The sequence below is a fragment of the Penicillium psychrosexuale genome (assembly GCF_028828465.1).
Source record: "Penicillium psychrosexuale strain IBT 29551 chromosome Unknown utg000006l, whole genome shotgun sequence".
NCBI classification, from domain to species: Eukaryota; Fungi; Ascomycota; class Eurotiomycetes; order Eurotiales; family Aspergillaceae; genus Penicillium; species Penicillium psychrosexuale.
This window is the reverse complement of record NW_026643191.1, coordinates 1,280,029-1,299,978: the sequence shown is the minus strand read 5'-3', so window position 1 is coordinate 1,299,978 and position 19,950 is coordinate 1,280,029. Positions and strand designations below refer to the sequence as shown.

The following is a 19,950-nucleotide window of genomic DNA, read 5'->3' as shown; positions in this document are numbered from 1 at the left end:
GAGCTCGCGAAAACACGAATTTCATGGTCAACCGAGACCGGCCGGTCAGCTCCACATTACTGCACGACCTGCGAGCAAATCGTCAGTGCTGACCGATACTATGGCCAGAGCAGAGGGCTCAAACCTTCTCTTGCAAGGAACCCATCCACTGATCCAAGCTGACGCTTTGGTCGGCACGGTCCTCCACCAGCATTGTCTGAGCCCAGAGACGCAGACCGGGTTCACCATCTTCGCGAACGACGTACAGGTGAGGCACGATAATGCTGCCCACACCCTTGGCCCGGTGGTCCCGACTCTTCTCAACCACGGCCCGCACACGCTGGTTGAACTCGTTCTCGACGTCGGGGAGGGTTTGCTTGCCCACCCGCAACTGCGACTTGTCAGGGACGCCAAAGACATCCTCGATGAGCTGCGAAACAGCATCGCGGCCAACCCAGAGGAACTGGGTCTGGCCATCGTCGATGAGGTACAGGCCGTAGGGCACGAGGCGAGCCGAAGACAAGTTGACAGCAGGGGGCAAGAGGATTTCGCCGGTCTGTGGATCAGGCACACCCGCGTTGTCGGGCATGTCATGGAGTGAGTACATTCTCGGGTAGATATATTGGATGAGGAGCGGCAGGGGTAGGGTCGAGAGAAGGCAGAGAGCTGCGGACCGCATGTCCGTGGGAATCTGGGCGGATTTGCGAAGACCAAGCTATAAATTCGATTAGTATAGAACAGCCATCACAACCAAAGATAAAACTCACGTTCTTGATCATTGCAAGGAATAGGACAGGCAAGGCTCGCAAGTTGGCAGGGAACTGGAGGCCACCGCCGCTAACGCTACCACCTGCGAGCTCCTTGCGGTAGGTCTGCAGAAGCTCTACGATCTTAGCCTGAAGAGCCTCACGAGCGGGCTCGAGACCGCTGCTCAATGTGCGCTCGACGGCCTTGTGGCTGAAGAATGTGGCAATGGCCTGCTGGTCAGCCGAGGCGAAGACGTCTGCCAGGTTCTGGGTCGTTGGAAGCGCCAGGGTCAAGACACGGATACGACGTTCACCGTTGCAGGTAGTGTGGAGGACAGCCGCCTGCATGCAGACGACCGGCTTTGTAACCGTCTCATCAATGGCCACCTCGACCACGTAGGCCTGGTCACGAGGGAAGGCCGGGAAAGCACAGAGATCGGAACTACGGTTAAAGAAGTTGCCGTAAAAGGTGCTCATACGCAGACCGGTTGTTGCGCGCACGCGGAGGACGGCCTCCAGACCAATCTCCGAAGAGAGGTAGTCAGAGAACTCACGGGCGAACTTCATGGCATCTTCACTTCGTGCAGCGTTCCAGCCAGGGTAGAAGTAGGTTTGACCACCAGTGTAGCGGGGCAAGCAGCTCAACGAGGCCACATCTTGGTATTGCGATGAGAAGAGGAACATATCCACGGAGACTTGAGATTTTGAACATTCCACTGCAAAGCTCTTGTAGAAAGAGTTTGCGGTTTGAAGCAGACTCGATTCCTTGCTGGTGCCCAGCACCTTCTTGTCTTCTCTCATAGTGAGCGCTCCGTGACCAGTGTTAGGCAAAGATGAGCTCAGAACAGTCATCTTTCCACCAACGGGGGAGATCAACATGTAACCAGCTCGCAATGCCGCACCCATGGCGCAGCTGTTGTTTTGGGTGTTCTGGAACATTTCTTGCAGCTTGCGGAGGAATATCTCAATGTTCTCCCGGCATTCGCTCAGCGTCACCAGGAGATCACCAGGGATGGGAAGGAAAGGCTCGTCCAGATCACTGACAACCAACATCCGGGGCTCCGAAGACTCGGAATCGTCTCGAGGAATGCTGAAGTAGTGCAAGCTTGAGTCCACTGCAATAAAACCGAGGCGAGTACGCCGATCTGCGTTCGGGATACGATCGAGGCTCTCTTGGATGGTGCGAGCGGTGGTGGCCAAAAGACCGTTGGTCACCGATGCATAACTTACATCGATCAAGAATAGGTAAACCAGCGGTTGAGGTGGTCGGACCATGTATTCCTGCGGCGCAACGAATTCGACCATGCTGTGGTTGAGATCGGCACGGAGCTCACGGTCGGCGGGCTTTTGCAGTGTAGCATCCCAATCGAAGGCTTGTGGCACGTCGTTCGTCAGGTTGCACATGTTACAACGCCAGCGGTGGCCATGGTCGAGGAAGGTAACGAAGGGGTTGATATAAGAGCGACAACGTCGGCATCGTGAGATGACTTGGTCTGGAATCACAGGGATGGGGTCCTCGGCGTCGTGAAGAGAAGCATACGGTTGAATGACAAGGGCGAAGGGCAACTTTGATTTCTTCAGAAGTGAGTTGGTTGTGGGAACAGCGTTGAGCGTAGATCGCATATATTTCGTAGGGCAATTGGCTTCCGACGGGTAAACACTGGTCTGTCGATTGTAAGCATATCAACCACATGCGCAACATGGCATCTATACGTACTCCCGGGGGTAAAATAATTGGAGGAGGGGGATAGTCCAGCTCAGCGACGTTGAAAGGTTGGGATCGAAGATCCGTGGGGTAAAGCTGGTTGAGCTGGACTTGAGGTCGCATAGGGGCTTGGGCCACGGGCTGCGGGGGCGGCATGTGATGAGGCTCGCTCATGCCCATTCCGCCGAATTGCTGGGTCATCTGCGAGACATCTGCGGAAACAGGTGCGCCGTATGCTGCGGGCTGCATCATGTTGGGGTCCGCACCGTAGGCGGGTTGTTGATACCCTACAACTTGGGGCTGTGGAGGATAGGCCCCGTAAGCACCCCCAGCCGTGGGTTGTCCACCTAGCGCGGCATTGGCGCCAGAACCGAAATCAAATGCCTCACCGGCGTACGCTCTCTTCTTCTTTCCGCCTGCAGCTGGTGCGGGTGCGCCTTGCCCGTATACCGGGGATTGTGTGGGTTCTGGGGTGCCGTAGGCAGGCTGGGCATAGCCTTCCTGAGGGGGGAATCCCCCTTGTGGTGCTGCCATTAGAGTCGAGTAGATTGTGTTTAGTCGCACTTAACGGTTGGGAGGAAAAGAGGGTTGCGCTTGTCACGAAGTCGGCGGGTGGAATCGATGTGAGGAGACGGGTGGTAACAGCTCCTGGAACCCCACAATCAATTTCTCGTCAACGGAACAGGGTGAACCTGGTTGCGTACGGGGCAGCTGTACCTTTAGAAAGCCCAGAAGTATCACAAAAGGCAGTAGCGAGGCAAAAGACAGCTCACCAGAAGAAACCAAGGGAGTGTGGGAGAGGCGGTGATGATGGTCTACGGTGGCCTTTAGGTCGTGGCGCTCCAGCCAATCAGAGTCCAGAGAACATGTGACGAGAGGTGTTTTTATACTGTACGACAACATTTGATATCGAGTACGAGACCATTTAGATATCAATGCTGGGATATATGCATATGCAGATATATATGTACTATTTACTGTCGTCGAGCTGACCTATATATGTTCCTAAGTATCTGGGCTGGTCAGACTGAACACCTAATCCCTGGTCCAAGCGTAGAGCACATCCACAGATTCTCCTGTACTGTCAATTATGATAATGAGACTACGCGATTTACAAGCTGATTACTTTGCTAAATTTGTACCGGACAATTAGATATCCCCATTGTGGTGCTCGAGTCTTAGGAATGTACTAGTATATAAGATGTGTTGTCGAAAGAGGCGGTTGCCCTGCCAACACTAACCACATCGGCTGCTGCACACGAGAACTCCTCCACACGTTCCACAACCTTCAGTTCTGCATACACCGAGTAGTTAGTTTTGTTTCTTTGTTTTTTTGGGGGAGGACCTTATTGTTCTTGATTATTGTCTTTTTTTGGCTTTACATTTCGTTCTAGCCATTCCTTCAGTTTGTTTTGATTGGATTGCATTGCATCCCTGACGACCAGGACCCAGACCATCACACGACAATTGAATGAACACCCCGCCACAATGAGTGTCCGAGTTGTCGCGCGTATCCGTCCCCTTCTCAAGTCCGAACGGGAGGCCGATGTGATCGTTCGTACAGGATCTTCCGCTATCGCCGATAAATCACGCCAGTCAATCAATGGCGACAAGAGTGACAAGAGTGACAAGAAATTGGCGGCATTGAGGGACAGAGATAATGTGGTTCGAATTCCGAACCCCAAGAATGAGGGGGAGGAGTATGCGTTCCAGTTCAATGGCGTGTACGGCGCAGAGGTATCGCAGCAGGAGCTGTTCGATGCTGAGGGTAAGTTCTTGTTTTAAGCTCATCTGGTCTGCGATGGGTCAGTATATTGATCCGGTTCACAGTGTCGCCAACAATCAAGCATCTTCTCAACGGATTCGACGTGACCCTTTTCGCATACGGTGTCACCGGAACAGGCAAAACACACACAATGCGGGGCGGGAAAACACTGGCTGACCGGGGTGTAATCCCGCGGCTGCTCAGTGGAATCTACCGACGTAGCCGGAAGATTGAAAAGGACAGCGAGGGAGAGACGACAGTCCAGGTCGCCCTGAGTTATTATGAAATCTACAATGACAAGGTGTACGACTTGTTTGAGCCGCCCGAGAAGCGCACAATGTCAGGTCTTCCCCTGCGGGATAATGGCGGCAAGACCGTGGTTTGCGGGCTGAGCGAGAAGCCGTGTACCACTTTGAAGGAGTTTGAGCAGCTTTATGACCAGGCTAACACTAACCGTTCCACCTCCGCGACAAAGGTATGATACCACGCCGAAAGCCAGGGCCCATATTCTCTCGCTAAACATACAACATAGCTCAACGCCCATTCATCTCGATCTCACGCCGTTCTCGGTGTGAAGGTCACCATCTCCTCTCCTGACAAGGTTCGCGTCAGCACTGCTTCCGCTATTGATCTCGCGGGATCCGAAGACAATAGACGGACGGAAAATGACAAAGAGCGCATGGTGGAATCGGCTAGCATCAACAAGAGTCTTTTCGTTCTGGCACAGTGTGTCGAGGCTATCAACAAGAAGCAGCATCGCATCCCGTACCGCGAGTCCAAGATGACAAGGATTTTGTCCTTGGGACAGAACAATGGCTTGACAGTGATGATTCTCAACCTCGCGCCTGTCCGGTCTTACCACCTTGACACAATTAGCTCTCTGAACGTCGCCAATCGCACACGGAAGATCGAGGTCCGAGAGGTAGAAAATGATCCCATGTTCAAGGGTCCGGCCCGGCCATCGATTCGGCCATCTATGGGTACGCGGCAACCTCTGCGTGCACTGACTGCTTCTGTGAATGTAAATATGCCGGCGCCTGCTGCGAAGGACACCGCAGAAAAGGAAGACGGCAAACCCGTTAAGGCATTCAGCGTATACTCGGACAAGCCCCAACCCAAGCTTATCAGCCAGATCCGAAAACTGGAAGTACCGAAACGCACCTCGATCTCCAACGCTCCCTCCGGCCTTCCGTCATTGAAGCCCGCCCGTCAGCCCCTGGGCGTGCAACCCACCGCGCGTCATGATGACTTCTCGGCTGCTAGGATTGAGGAGATGGTTGAGAGGAAGGTTGAGGAGATCTTAGCTGTGCGGGCTGTGAGCGAACAATCGCGGCAGACGCAAGTCCACGAGCTTAATGAGCAGCTTCAAAAGCGATTGGAGCAGTTGGAGCAGCGCATTGATGGCACAGAAGATGCACGGGCTGAGGGTCTGTCATACCTGCTGATGGCTAAACAACATCAGGCACATGGTGAAGACGGGTCAGCCCTGAGAATGTACCAGCTGGCAGCTCCTCACTTCCCTCACAACGAGAAGCTGGCAGCCAAGATTGCTGCCTTGCAGGAGCGGGTTCATGCAAAGGCTTGGGAAGAGAAACCCGATTCCCCGCCCAAGGGGAGGCTGGGTAGCATGCTCTCCCTCAAGAAGGACGTAACACAAACCCTCGGCAAACGCCAAGCAGAGACTCATGAGGATAGCTATATAGACCAGACTCATGCCGGTTTTTCAAGTGGCGAGGATGTTCTTCGCCAAAAACATAAGAAGCGTGCTGCAGCCAAGCTCGGCCAGGTCGAGGAAGCCCCCGAACTCCTTGATAGTGAGGACCCATCCCTCTCTCCCCGAACTAAGCATATTCTTTCCATCATCAACTCGCGGGACGTGAGCCGGATCAGATTGCTCAAGGGAGTGGGTGCCAAAAAGGCAGAGGCTCTTGTTGATTGCCTCTGCGAGATGGACCAGCCATCAGTGGATACAACTGACAGCGGAGTCGTCTCAGACCAGCCCCAATTCCAGGTCACCAGCCTGGCACAACTGAGCCAGCTGAAAGGCGTTGGGGTCAAGACGGTCCAGAACATGAGACAAGGGGTATTGGCTTAATTAATTGCTGCATTTTTTTGGAGGCATATACCGGAGCATAACGGTGTTTCTCTGTTCTTTTTTTCATGCATCATCATTCAGCGACGGTGCTATGGCGTTTCCTGTCTATACTCTTGTTGAATATTTTGTTCTATCTTCTGAATGCACCTTAGGTACTTTAGAAACATCCTCATCGCGTTCTTTTGTCATAACCCTTTCATCATACTTGATCCAAGATCCTCTCCAAGGCTTCCTTGGTTGCTGACTAGAAGATATGACCACTTCGGTGGACTTATCTTCAATACAATATGCTCTCTAACATTTCTAATCTTTCATCCTCGTGGTCTTAGTATAACCCCTCGGTATACCCCGACACACTGCTTCTTAGGACCTGACCCCAAACTAGCAGCCCCATGAGCAATCCCTGTTATGACACCGACATAGAGCGACAACGCAACTTGAGTCTGCCCGGGGCCGTGACTCCTTGCTCAAGACCGTCCCATATATCCGAAGGCCCAAAGCCGACATAGACGGCGCTGATTGTGATGTGGAGGTACTCAGTGTTCTCGAGGAGTATGTTATATTTCGTTAACTCTTGTCCTCAATAAAGGGGAGATTATCTATTAAACATGAAGAATTATAAAAGATCGAAACCCGAAAAGACGTCCAGTCTAATAAGACCCAAAGGCCGCATAATTATACCTTGTTAAGTTTGAATCCACCAACAGCGCCCCTGGCGAAAACAAAGAAAACCGACCCGACAATCATGACAACACCACAGAATATCTGTAGCTTGGTATAACTGCCATGGAGAACATCCGGCACCAAAGCACCTCCAATAGGAGTACCTGTCAAGGCCGCAAACGAGATGACGGCAAAGAAAGTGCCGTTGCGCACGCCCACTTGGCGAAGATCGGAGATCTGCGCCACAAGAGCCGGTGCGAGCGAGACAAATGCACCAGAGCCGAAGCCGTATAGGGCGCTGAACACAATTGCCGGGGCATTGCCTCTTGACGGTAGCCAGAGGGCCAGGACGATGATGGCAGAGAAGAACGTTGTTATCACCATCATGTTGTAGCGGCCGACTTTGTCGGCGTAATAACCCGGGAGTGTGCGGCCGAGGATACTATTTGGATTGTGTTAGTTCAGGAACGAGGTGAGGTGTATGAACTAGACAGGGGGAAAACTTACCTAGCAGCATTCAAAATCGGAATCAGATACCCGGACAGATCGGCAGACATGCCATATCGCTCGGCCTGGGTAATCACAAAAGTGAAGGGCAAGAACATGCCCCAGAAGAAGAAAAAGGCACCAGCAAGCGTAAGCGCGAACTTAATCTCCGCCAACGGTCTCAGGAAAAGCTTGATATGGAATGGCTTTGGGTGATGCGGTAATCTCGACTTGAGCGTGAGGTTGGCGATACCCAACATGAACAAAATGAGGAAGGCGCAGATTCTCATCGCCCAGGGGAACCCGACTTTGGGAATCAGTTGGCTGACCATGATAGGGAAGATGACTCCGCCCAGACTGGATCCAGAGGCTGTTACGCCGAGGGCGAAACCACGGCGCTTAGCGAACCAGGTGCTGACGGAGTTGACGGAGGCGTTGAAGATGGCGCTTGCGCCGATTGGGCTGCAGATTCCTTGTGCGAGGATGAATTGGTAGTACTCTGTTGAGAGGGAGGTCATCATCAGGCCGAAGACGTGGAGGAATGTACCGAGGAGAAGGACCCAGCGCGGGCCGTAGCTGTCGAACATAGTTCCGAATATTGGGCCCTAAGAGGATGTTAGGATGGGTCTTGGGATATAAAGCTATAAAGCTGGCTCTGGGGGATGGGATACGCACGCAGAAGAACATCATGAAGGTCTCTAGCGATGTGATCCATGTTACTGTGCTGGTAGAGAACTCGCTCAGCTGGTGGCTTTGATAGTATGTTTGGAAGACTCCGATGCCTGGATGATATTAGTATCTCATTGGGTTCATTTATTCCGACAAGACTTACAATTGATCCAGCCGAAGCTGACGAATAGTCCACAGAAAGCTCCTAATACAACCAGCCATGCCTGCGCACCTCCATCTGGTGGAGGACCGATCGCCGGTGTTGAGGGTGCTAGACCAGCAGCGACTGACTTCTCGACAGGTTGCGCTTCATCTTTTTCCGATGGCGGGAGTCCTTTCTCCGGGTCATTATTTCCATGCACACTCACGGCGGGTGTGGTGGTGGTGGTACTGTCGATAGAGAGAGCAACCCCAGTCTGCTTGTTGGCCATCTTTGTTGACATCGAGGAAGTTTCGAGTAGGCTGGAACTGTAATCTGCTTTGAGGTATTAGATATTGCATTTCGAAAGAAGGCCACCAATTTATAGACACCAATTTATAGATCCCAAACGAAGACGGGAAGTATAAAATTAAGAAACAAGATTGTGCGTTGGACAAGATCGATTCGAAACTCACCTCAACGTCGGCCCAGCCGTTTGGTCTCAAGCTTCAGGACTATCGCAGATTAAAATATTCCGAGCTTCGAGTTCCGTTTCAGTTTCAAAGATGTCAACTAGGCCTTCATTTGGGATATTTAAAGGAGAAAAGACCTGCGAAAAAAAAAAAAAAAACGAAGGGACTTCGGTCAATCGGTCAATCGGTTTCTAGCTAGGTCCGAGCTGCTTAATTATGCTTTTCATACTCCGTACTAGTCCAGGGAAAGCCCTCCAGGGAAAAGCATCGTTGCTTCACTGCGATTGGCCAATATCTCACAGAACCCGGGGTCTGGATCCTCACTGGCCCTGGAGGGCTGCAGTGGTCGGACATATCTGCGATGGCCCGAAGTCCGAGGCGGATTTAGCTAGCTCTTCGGGGTATTACTCGTTTGGGCAATGAATGTCGTTCGAGTTCAAAACATATGAAACATATCATTTTGGTTAGATGCAGCTGAAACAGCTTAATCTCTGATATGAATTGGCTGTTACATTTATTTTGACTAAAAGTACGTCCGCCAACCTTGTACCTTTTGTATGGTCTGTCTGGGAAAAAGTACACTTTTATATGTATGATATCAAAAGCTTCTAGAGGTGCTAATTCAGATACTCAGGATCAATATCACTCGGGGGTTGAACCCTGGTAACTATACCGCTTCGTACGAGTCATGAATATTCCAGCTTCTTCTCCCTCTTCAATGGCCTTTTGTGGCATATTTCTCATGCTTTCTCGAGATATATGTCTTGTTGCATTCTTTCTACTCGAAGAAGGTAGCGAGGATTCGTACGTTGTATATCAGAAGCAAGAAAAAGAGATTTGTCGGCAATTGCCAAGATAAAAGAAATGCCCATACTGTACAGGATGTAACGTGATAATCATCCCAAATGGAGACCGCTCTAGCCCTAGCCCGTACAAAACCCAATGCGAAGAGAACTCCTCCAAGTCGACCCTTTCAAGCGAGTCTTTCTATTTAGTTTGTGCGAGAAACTTCGTCGAATTTGACCTTCCCATCTTTGCGAATCTCCGCAACGCTTCGGCGCGTCCCTTCAATGTCATTCTCTAGTTCCTGGACAGAGCGCGTCAGGCCAGGGACATTGCTGACGGCCTTTTCGGCTTCTGTCCTTTCGTCTACTGGCTTTTCCTCTATTTCCTTCCCGCTTTCGGTGGACCGAAGAGCGGATGTACTAGGGGGCGAGGTGAAGCCACTAGGGACATTGGCAATCTCATTAACTTCCTGCGCGGACAAAATATCGTTGAGGCGAGGACCACGGGATTGGATGAGGACGGTTGTGGGACCATCAAACTGCAGGAAGAGCTAGACGAAATTGTTAGTTGGTAAATAATGAAGGGCCAAAATGGGGTGCCATACTCTATCTCCCCAGATGGTCATTCGAGACCAGGTACGCAGCTTGTGGAACCACTGCATAGCGACTTTGTATGCCTTAGAATCAGAAACGTCACGAACAAACTTGGCATTCTGTAGAAGTCTTGGTAGCGTCTTCAGACCCGGAACCTGGAAGTTGAGAGTGGTGGATTTGAAACGGTAGGGGCGAGGAGGATTGGAGGCCATGGTGTAAGCGACCACATTGCTGTCGATCAGATATTAGCGACATCAGATGTGCAATCGCGGCGAGGGTCATACCTGGGATGCGCAATGTACTGCTCGCCATCCTTCAATTCGACCGAGTATAGCTGTCCGTTTCCGACCAACGCTATTAAACCTCTGCCAGTCACCTCGGAGCTACCCCAATGAGACAAGCTCTGCGCAAATTAGCTTGATGTTTCCCCCACGGAATCGTGGTTCCACTCACTAGGTTTGCGTTGATAGTAGGCTTGATGGTCAGAGACCGGCCCGTCCATGCAAGCAAAGCCCGTCTTTGGGCAACCATCCAGTCCACGGAACCATTGACGTTCACAACGGCGAAAGAGGTATTGGGCGATCGAACGGAGACAAGAGCTGTGACAGGACTTGGTGAGGAGATCTAGGAAACTGTCAATCGCTGTCTTTAGGTCCTCATCTGGATCGCGCATCTTACCTTCTGATAAAGAAATGGCACTCCGACGATAGCCCTCCGGAAGGGTTCTAGAACGCTCAATGTGGAAATCACCTGCGCGGATTATGCGTTAGCATCACCATTCCTTCGTGACAACATCATGACGGGATCGTGTACATTATCCGCCTTTCCGCTCAATCCAACCAGCGTTCCTCGTCGTGTATATAGGTTCTGCGAGGCCGAGAGCGAAATCGAAAGAAGCGAGTATGGAGCGCCGACAACATCGAAGCGCGCATCTATGTGCCCTCATGGTCAGTGCCATAATAACAACGCCCGGGGCAATTGCAATTACCTCGTGATTCAACAGAGCTGGGCGTGCTAGCGAGTGGCAGATTATCGCCACTAACCGAAGGCACTCCCGAGGGCGCGGCGCGAATCTGAACGCATCGCGTTTGCCGGTGAACGCGAGGAACGACTCGAGTCCAGGATAGAGGGCGAGCACCTTGGAGGGGGCGCATGGTGTTTGAAAAAAGAGCAAAGACTACCGAAGGGAGAATTTACGTCAGTTGTGACGAAAGAGAAATCGGGAAATCGTGGGCCCGAGAGCCATGCGGCCTACGAAGTACACAACTGCCCCTCTGAATTGCGACATTTGGAAGCTTTATTATAAGAAGTCCTTGAATTACTTTGATTCTCCTTTTACATCTTACCTCTGCTTGACTATTTGCGACCATCCCGGAGTCGAATTGAGAGCGACGGTTTTTACTCCGAAGCCGGCGATTTCCCCCACGAGCTATCCGGAGACATAGCTACCTTGCGCGCCAATCTTTCTTACTTATTCCGAAGCTCCTCTCGGTGGTCTGAACTACTCAGGAGCTTAGAGAATATTATTCCTAGCGGCCATGCTGCTCAGAGCCGCACGATCGCCGTGCTGGCGCACAGCACAATTCACCTATCCGAGCTTCGCCGGCAAGCCACGAAGCACACGACTCAATGGAACACACCTGCGCGCATTCACATCAAATAAGAATTCATTATGGAGTCAATCCACAGACACAGACAAGAAAGATCACGCATCTGTCAAAGCTACTCCTACCTCTACTCCCGCCTCATCACAACTAGCAGACGCCAATATCATCCAGAAGCCGGAAGGTAGCGGCAATGCGAAGACCCCACCGAAGAAGGACTTGCTGAGCGAGCCAATGGCTGGAAAGAAGGAACAAAGAAAGGCCGACTGGGCTATTATGAAAGAAATGGCCAAGTATCTGTGGCCAAAGGTAAGCCTCGAGTGCTATTGGTATAGAGTAACAGGGTATTAACTATAGCTGGTAGGATGATTGGGGCACGAAGCTGCGTGTCGGCACAGCACTTTCACTGCTTATTGGTGCAAAGGTAAGTTTCGTCTGTTATTGTGTTTTTATTAAAATATGCTAATATGAATCCAATATAGATCCTCAATGTGGAAATCCCCTTCTACTTCAAGAACATTGTCGACTCCATGAATATAGACTTTGCTACCATCGGTGGAACTGCCTATACCGTGGCTGGGTCAATGATTATTGCATGTAAGGATAACAGCATATCGAAGAGAGACTTGTCGCTAATATGTCTTAGACGGTGTGACCCGAATCGGAGCTACATTGTTTCAAGAGCTCCGTAACGCGGTCTTTGCTAGCGTTGCGCAGAAGGCAATTCGGAAAGTGGCGTCAAATGTTTTTGAACATCTGTTGCGACTAGATCTCAACTTCCACCTGTCTCGGCAGACCGGAGGTCTGACTCGCGCAATTGACCGCGGTACTAAGGGCATCAGCTTCCTCCTCACCTCCATGGTTTTCCATGTAGTACCGACAGCACTTGAGATCTCGCTTGTCTGCGGTATCTTGGTATGGATTGGAACCTATATTTATGTTTCTATCTTACTAACGCGTTGTAGACATATCAATATGGCCTCCAATTTGCCGCCATCACAACAACAACAATGATAGCTTATACGGTGTTCACCATCACCACAACCGCTTGGCGAACAAAGTTCCGGAGACAGGCCAATGCGGCTGATAACCGCGGAGCAACCGTTGCTGTGGATTCGCTCATCAACTATGAGGCCGTCAAGTACTTCAACAACGAGAAATTCGAAGTGGCACGATACGACAAAGCCTTGAAGAAGTATGAAGATGCATCAATCAAGGTGACTACATCTCTGGCATTCCTCAACTCTGGTCAAAACATGATCTTCTCCTCTGCGCTGGCCGCAATGATGTACCTGGCTTGCAATGGAGTTGCGAACGGAACCATGACCGTCGGTGACCTAGTCATGGTCAACCAGCTGGTCTTCCAGCTCTCAGTCCCCCTCAACTTCTTGGGGTCTGTCTATCGTGAGCTGCGCCAGTCCCTGCTGGACATGGAAACGCTTTTCAACCTGCAGAAAGTGAACGTCACCATCAAGGAACGGCCTAACGCCAAGCCGCTGCAGCTGACGCAGGGCGGCCAGATCCGCTTTGAGAACGTCACGTTTGGTTACCATCCAGAGCGGCCGATTCTGAAGAATGCCACCTTCACTATCCCCGCAGGACAGAAGTTCGCCATTGTCGGCCCCAGCGGCTGCGGCAAGTCTACAATCTTACGTCTGCTGTTCCGCTTCTATGACGTCCAGTCCGGCCGTATCTTGATTGACGGCCAAGATATCCGCGATGTGACCGTCGACAGCCTTCGCAAGGCAATTGGAGTGGTACCGCAGGACACACCTCTGTTCAATGACACTATCGCCCATAACATCCGCTATGGTCGGATTGATGCATCGGACGAAGAAGTGCGCCGAGCTGCGGAGCGAGCCCACATCCACAAGCTTATTGAGGGTCTACCTGATGGCTACCAGACTGCGGTTGGTGAGCGTGGTATGATGATCTCCGGCGGTGAGAAGCAGCGGCTAGCAATTTCTCGCTTGATCCTGAAGGACCCGAAACTCTTCTTCTTCGATGAGGCAGTAAGTGTTCATTCCTTGGTCCGCCAGCGAAGTGGTTAATTGAGATAACTAATCACCCTCTCTCTAGACATCCGCCCTAGACACCTACACAGAGCAGGCCCTCCTCCAGAATATCAACAGCATTCTCAAAGAGAAGAGCCGCACAAGCGTGTTTGTGGCTCATCGCCTACGCACGATCTCCGACAGTGACCAGATTTTGGTCTTGAAGGAAGGTCATGTGGCAGAGATGGGTTCACACCGCGAGTTGCTCGAGCATGACGGCACCTATGCGGAGCTTTGGAATAGTAAGTCCTTTTTCCTTTGCTGTTAACACTCCTTACTAACTCAATTTCAGCCCAGGAACAGACGATGGCCCATGATGGGAGCCTGGAGCGGAGCCAGGTTCAGGATGTCCAGCCCAAGGCGTGAGATCCCATCCAACAAGTGTTAGGCTACTATTAAGCCGTAATGAAAAGCTTGCAACACATAGCATCCGATGTAAACAGCATCGTGCATGTCTTTGGTGATAGATAACAATAGGATTATGCACAAAGGATAACGTGGACTAGTTCCTCATCTATAGATTTCATGATTCGCTACCCTCACGGAACATACACCATAGGTGTTGATCCATCCTTAGGCTGATGCTTGCCTTGAGCAACACGCCTATTATGAACGACATAAATAACAATCTGCGCTGCAGCACTGGCGATTCCTACAGACACCATAATGATCATGGTACGTAGGCCCGTCGAATAACTTGACATTGATATCAGCAACTGTCCAGTAATGACCTTCGGAGAATACCTTCACTTACAATGGTTTGTCCCCTGCTTGGAAATACTGTGTCCCAACCATTAAACCGCTTATTGCAGCCATAACCCACATCCTGCGGTCAAGTCTCTTATCAGCTCCAGTCAAGTCAAAATAGGAATATAGGAAAAGCTCACGCGATGCTGATACTCCGCTCCCTCGGATCTCGACAGTTGATCTGGACCCAAAAGTTATGTATGGGATGATATCCCACAGCGAAACTGTTCACAGCAGTCCAAAGTCCCCAACGCGACCATTTACCGACATGGGGCTGGACCTTGAAATTTACTATCAACACAATGAGGTAGCAGGCTTGAGCAGCAATCACAGTCGCACCTCTGAGGTTGGTCCGATCACTCATGTAGGCGAAGAAGAATACAACTCCAAGTGATAGGGATGCGCCGACTGCAGCTAGCGCGTTTGCTGCTGTTCTGTCAAAGCCGAGTGACCTGTATAAATGAGCTTCAGATCCACCCATCTACAACGGCAGTGGATACTCACATGATGATAGACGGCGTGTAGGTGGTTAGAGGACTCCATGTCGAAAACACGACGAATGTAGAAATAAAGTGCGGCCAGCGACGGTAGCAGCACACAGTACGGAAGACAACTTTCAACGGAATGTGCTCGCCATACGCGCCCTCAGTACTTCCGCCATTGTCGTATTCGAGTCGTTTTTGAAGAATCTCCTTCTCGGAATCTGTGAATTTGATAATCCCCGGGCTCAATAATGGCCGGGTGAGATCGGGTGATCCAGGTAGAAATAGTAATAGGAGGAATGAGACAGATATAGTGAATAGTCCCTCAACTGTTGATGTGTTAGCGAATGAAGTCTTGTATTTAGAACATGCATACTTAGGAAGAGCCATCGCCATCCTCGAATGCCGTGTCGACCATCAAGAAGCAGAATGCCAGAGGCTAGGATAGGACTTAGAGCGTTGCCGCCAAACATCCCAAAGAAGAAAATGGCAACTCTCTTAGCCAATTCTCTTTTCGTATACCACGACGACAAAGTATAGACTGCACCGGGAATATACCCTGCCTCAGCGAACCCTAGAAGCAGCCGTATAGCCAAGAAAGATCCTCGATTGTGGACAAATACTTGCATGGTAGCAAGTAAGCCGAAGAGAAAGACCTGGGCCGAAATCCACTTGCGAGGACCAATCTGCCAAAGTTCTTATTAGAATCAGACCTTCCAGAGAAGCGGTACCGCACATACTCGTTGTAAGGCCATATTACATGGTATCTCAAACACCACGATACCCATAAACATGAGCTGATTTCCCAAATTGATTGTGGACTGTGAAACGTTGATATCAGCGGCGAAGCCACCAGTCAATGCGCTCGCAATGTTCATGCGGTCTAGCTGGAAAACAAGAAGACCGAGAAAAAGCAGAGGCAGCACCGACATATCGATCCTTAGAGAAATTCATGTCAGCGTTTAATCCTGATACTTCATCTATGGGGTGTCATTGGTGGTTACTTTCTGCGAGCTTTTTGCTCATGGCCGGGTTCCCATTCTGGCAAGGGTAGCGATAATGAAGTAGATTGCTCAGAGGCGCTACCCTTGAGATCTAACTTCTCGTCGTTCACTTTGACATCCATATTATATCATTTCCCTCCGTTAGACGTGGACTGGTAGAAGAGACATGAATATTGCAAGTATAAACTAGAAATTATAGACATCCCTGCAAGATATTAACTCCTCTGCCATATCATAATTTATAATATGGCGTGCTACCGTAAATTCCCTAAATGAGGCGTACCAGACCTTCAAACTACTATAAAACCACGATTTTTCTCTCTGGGCGCTGCGCTTTAATATCAACGGGATTTGAAGGGATTTGAAGACAAACCGTCCAAGTGAAGCCATGTGGATTTTCTTCCTTCGTAACTGGTTGGCTCGACGCCGTAGCCCCGCGACGCCAAATTGCGTGACAAGGCCCAGAATCGACGACAGCAGCGAACCCTAGATCGGTGCTAAAATTCCCCAGGTCGGCATTTGCGACGGGATCTCGCCTATTGTATCTATATAGCGCAATCTAACCTCGGGATGAATTTATAGCTGTTTTAGTCTTCAATTTTTACCATGGTGCCTGTTAAACGCGTTGCGGTCATCGGCGCGGGGCCGGCAGGAGCTATTGCGATAGATGCTCTGGCGCAGGAGAAGACCTTTGACATTATCCGTGTATTTGAGCGTCGCGAAGGTCCGGGAGGCTGTTGGTCCGTTTATCTTCTCTGGAGCTTTTTCGCGACGACTGACAAGAAACCCCAGGATTGGCGATTCATCCCAGCCTCCAACGCTCCGCGACTTTGCATCTCTGGCGACAAGAACAGCTGATCCCCCACTACCGATCCCCGAAAGCTTGCCTGCGCAGACTCCAAAATCGGACCAGCCTCGCTTTACTGAGTCGTCTGTTTACCCCTACCTGGAAACCAATATCGACTTTCTGCCTATGCAGTTCGCTCAGGAACCTTTCCCAGAAGAGCGCAGCGAGCTTTCCATATCTCACCACGGGCCCGAAACCCCATTCCGGAAATGGGATGTGGTCCGGAAATATGTTCGGAGTCTTGTCGAGCGCCGGGGTTACAGCGACTGGGTTTCATACAACACCACGGTCGAACGGGTCGAGAAGGTGGGGACGGAGTGGAAAGTAACACTCCGAAAAGATGGAGAGAAGAGTGATTACTGGTGGGTTGAGTGGTTTGATGCGGTAGTCGTGGCGAGTGGCCACTTCTGGGTCCCCTATATACCCCCAATAGAAGGCCTGGAGGCGTTTGAGAAGACCAGACCGGGCAGCGTACTTCACAGCAAGCACTTCCGTGGGAGAGATAAATTTGCTGACAAGGTAAGCTAACTTCTTTTCTCTACAACTGCATTCCAAGGTTTCAGGGCCATCATGCTAACGTAATTCCAGCGAGTTGTGGTTGTCGGCGCATCTGTCTCAGCAGCCGATATCGCAGTCGATCTTGTTGAAACGGCAAAGGAACCAGTCCACGCAATCACAATTGGCCATGCTGCCAACGGTTACTTTGGCGATGAGGCGTTTAACCACCCGAAGATACAAAAATATCCTTCAATAGAACGAGTCTCGAACAGGACTGTGCACTTGACGAACGGCAACTGCATCACGGATGTTGACCACATCATCTTCGGCACAGGCTACAGCTGGACGCTGCCATTCCTACCGGCAGTTTCAGTCCACAATAATCGGGTTCCAGATCTGTACCAACACGTTGTTTGGCAAAAAGACCCAACATTATTGTTTGTCGGCGCCGTCGCGGCTGGTCTGACGTTCAAGGTCTTTGAATGGCAATCCGTTCTAGCTGCACGGCTGCTGGCTGGCCGAGCTACCCTACCGTCTGTTGAAGTGATGCAAAGATGGGAAGCGGATCGTGTAAAAGCTCGGGGTGATGGCGTGAAGTTTACATTGATCTTCCCAGACTTCGAAGACTACTTTGAGACGGTGAGACATCTAGCCGGCAAGGGGGAGGAGGGCAAGGGACGAAAGCTGCCCAAATTTCGTCGCGAATGGGTACGGGCATTTTTTGAGGGACATGAACGCCGCAAGGCTATGTGGAAGCGGCTGAACTCGAAATCTCGAGCAGCTTTGATGAATACCGAGACTACACACAAGGAAGTAGCTCGGCTTTGAGTCTAACTATATGTAGTTATGCCTGCATCTGGACACGGACCATGCCCTGACATTGGCACAGCAGCATGGTCATATGAATGTGGCTGCTTACACTTAGACTGTAGATTATCAGTTTCTAAGCCTATTTCTGGCCAACGACTATAACATCAACGAACCATTACCTGGAACACACCTTCATTACTATGTCAGTTCATAGCCTGAGTTGTTTCTTATAGGTCTAATAACCTATGAATATACTCCCTACGAGTACTAATTAATTCGCTACCAACTATGCATGTAGTCTTATCAATTATTCGGCTTGGCCGGGTGTTTGGAGAAGAAAGCTCGTAGAAGTCCTATCATGAAACCTTGTGTGCTATCCAAACCATGTGTGCCATGATAAAGCCCTGCGTACTTCGTACCTCTCTTAGTTATCCACTGCATCGCGCGTACCGGCATGCACCCGCGTGCACAGGGTATAAAAGGCCTCATGTCCCCAGAAATCTTCTTCTTCCTCTTCTTTTCTCCTCATCCCCCTTCCCCCTTCCAGTTCCGACTTCCGCTAACGTTTCTGCAGATCTTCCTTACATTGTATCACTGGGCTTACACTACCCCCGGTTGATGCGAACCCCCTCTGACTGACAGGTAGATCTGACGTTACTGCATATCTTCCTAGTCGTAATTTTTTGTTCTAGCGACTTGGCCTCTGTGCTTGCATATGCCTAGTTGCACTGTATCACCGGGCTTACACCACCTCCGGTTGATGCGACAGGTAGATCTTTCTATTACTTGTAATCTTTGGACCTCGCGACTTGGCCTCTATACTGTATATGCCTCGATGCACTGTGTCGCTGGGCTTACACTACCCCCGGTTGATGCGACCCTTCTCCTTTTTTTCATCAATTATTCGGCTTGCCCGGATGCTTGGAGAAGAAAGCTCGTAGAAGTCCCACCATGAAGTCGCCTCTCTTACCAAGCGTACCTGCGTGCACCCGCGTATAGGGTAGGTATAAAAGGCCTCTTGTCCCCAGAAATCTTGTTTTTCTTTTCTTCTCTCCCCATCCCCCTTCCCCCTTTCAGTTCTGACTTCCACTGACGTTTCTGCAGATCTTCCTAATCCTTTGACCTGGCGACTTGGCCTCTGTGCTTGCACATGCCTCGTTGCACTGTATCACTGGGCTTACACTACCCCCGGTTGATGCGACAGGTAGATCTTCTTATTACTTGTAATATTTGGACCTAGCGACTTGGCCTCTATATTGCATATGCCTCGTTGCACTGTGTCGCTGGGCTTACACTACCCCCGGTTGATGCGACCCCTCTCCTTTTTTTCATCAATTATTCGGCTTGCCCGGGTGCTTGGAGAAGAAAGTTTGTTTGATTCCATAGTCCTATCCTAGCCTTTCAGCTTTCTCAATCTCTTAGGTCGCCTCCATAAATTTACGAAACAGGAAAGAGACTGGATGATTTCAAAGTTTGACATATGCCTAGAGACTTAATCCAATTGTTAAAAGTCCATCATTACCGAAACTACCTAGGCACTGAAGATGGTATATGATCCATTGACACGGTGAGGAATTGTGTAGAACCTCTCCTTTCTCAGGGCTTTGTCCCTTTGGCATCATTGTTAATCATTACTTCTTGTTCTTCTCATGTAGTGTACCTCTGTACATCATATAATTGACGGACAAGATATGTTCGACTGTGATAGACTACCCAGTAGAGCCCATTTATGCCTAATGCTCCGGGATCACTCTCATTTTTTTTGTTATGCGGACAATGGGGGTAATAATTGATTATCTACAAAC

The 19,950-nt window shown here is 50.4% G+C and overlaps 7 protein-coding genes across 7 annotated transcripts; 3 read left to right on the top strand and 4 right to left on the bottom strand.

Moving 5' to 3' along the window:
• Positions 1 to 118: 118 nt before the first annotated feature.
• On the bottom strand, positions 119 to 2,964 carry N7518_010331 (COPII subunit SEC24; the record flags this gene model as incomplete). The annotated part of the gene is made up of 3 exons (XM_057191257.1): positions 119 to 694; positions 747 to 2,390; positions 2,443 to 2,964. The coding sequence occupies 3 exons, from the start codon at positions 2,962 to 2,964 to the stop codon at positions 119 to 121; spliced, it is 2,742 nt and encodes a 913-aa protein (XP_057037393.1).
• A 954-nt stretch (positions 2,965 to 3,918) lies between these two features.
• On the top strand, positions 3,919 to 6,290 carry N7518_010330 (kinesin family protein; the record flags this gene model as incomplete). Its single annotated transcript, XM_057191256.1, has 3 exons — positions 3,919 to 4,198; positions 4,261 to 4,670; positions 4,728 to 6,290. The coding sequence occupies 3 exons, from the start codon at positions 3,919 to 3,921 to the stop codon at positions 6,288 to 6,290; spliced, it is 2,253 nt and encodes a 750-aa protein (XP_057037392.1).
• A 675-nt stretch (positions 6,291 to 6,965) lies between these two features.
• N7518_010329 (MCT family MFS transporter) lies at positions 6,966 to 8,753 on the bottom strand (the record flags this gene model as incomplete). Its single annotated transcript, XM_057191255.1, has 5 exons — positions 6,966 to 7,395; positions 7,461 to 8,044; positions 8,115 to 8,221; positions 8,272 to 8,539; positions 8,724 to 8,753. The coding sequence occupies 5 exons, from the start codon at positions 8,751 to 8,753 to the stop codon at positions 6,966 to 6,968; spliced, it is 1,419 nt and encodes a 472-aa protein (XP_057037391.1).
• Positions 8,754 to 9,711: 958 nt separating this feature from the next.
• Positions 9,712 to 11,253, bottom strand: N7518_010328 (AIM24 family protein; the record flags this gene model as incomplete). The annotated part of the gene is made up of 7 exons (XM_057191254.1): positions 9,712 to 10,056; positions 10,111 to 10,330; positions 10,384 to 10,502; positions 10,553 to 10,723; positions 10,778 to 10,849; positions 10,913 to 11,031; positions 11,088 to 11,253. The coding sequence occupies 7 exons, from the start codon at positions 11,251 to 11,253 to the stop codon at positions 9,712 to 9,714; spliced, it is 1,212 nt and encodes a 403-aa protein (XP_057037390.1).
• A 384-nt stretch (positions 11,254 to 11,637) lies between these two features.
• atm1 (ATP-binding cassette Fe/S cluster precursor transporter ATM1) lies at positions 11,638 to 14,123 on the top strand (the record flags this gene model as incomplete). The annotated part of the gene is made up of 7 exons (XM_057191253.1): positions 11,638 to 12,012; positions 12,068 to 12,127; positions 12,186 to 12,300; positions 12,350 to 12,618; positions 12,669 to 13,715; positions 13,783 to 13,999; positions 14,050 to 14,123. The coding sequence occupies 7 exons, from the start codon at positions 11,638 to 11,640 to the stop codon at positions 14,121 to 14,123; spliced, it is 2,157 nt and encodes a 718-aa protein (XP_057037389.1).
• Positions 14,124 to 14,640: 517 nt separating this feature from the next.
• On the bottom strand, positions 14,641 to 15,918 carry N7518_010326 (uncharacterized protein; the record flags this gene model as incomplete). Its single annotated transcript, XM_057191252.1, has 4 exons — positions 14,641 to 14,956; positions 15,009 to 15,315; positions 15,363 to 15,672; positions 15,727 to 15,918. The coding sequence occupies 4 exons, from the start codon at positions 15,916 to 15,918 to the stop codon at positions 14,641 to 14,643; spliced, it is 1,125 nt and encodes a 374-aa protein (XP_057037388.1).
• A 678-nt stretch (positions 15,919 to 16,596) lies between these two features.
• Positions 16,597 to 18,163, top strand: N7518_010325 (uncharacterized protein; the record flags this gene model as incomplete). Its single annotated transcript, XM_057191251.1, has 3 exons — positions 16,597 to 16,730; positions 16,783 to 17,356; positions 17,426 to 18,163. 3 exons carry the CDS (start codon positions 16,597 to 16,599, stop codon positions 18,161 to 18,163), a joined length of 1,446 nt encoding a protein of 481 aa, XP_057037387.1.
• Between the last annotated feature and the right edge of the window lie 1,787 nt (positions 18,164 to 19,950).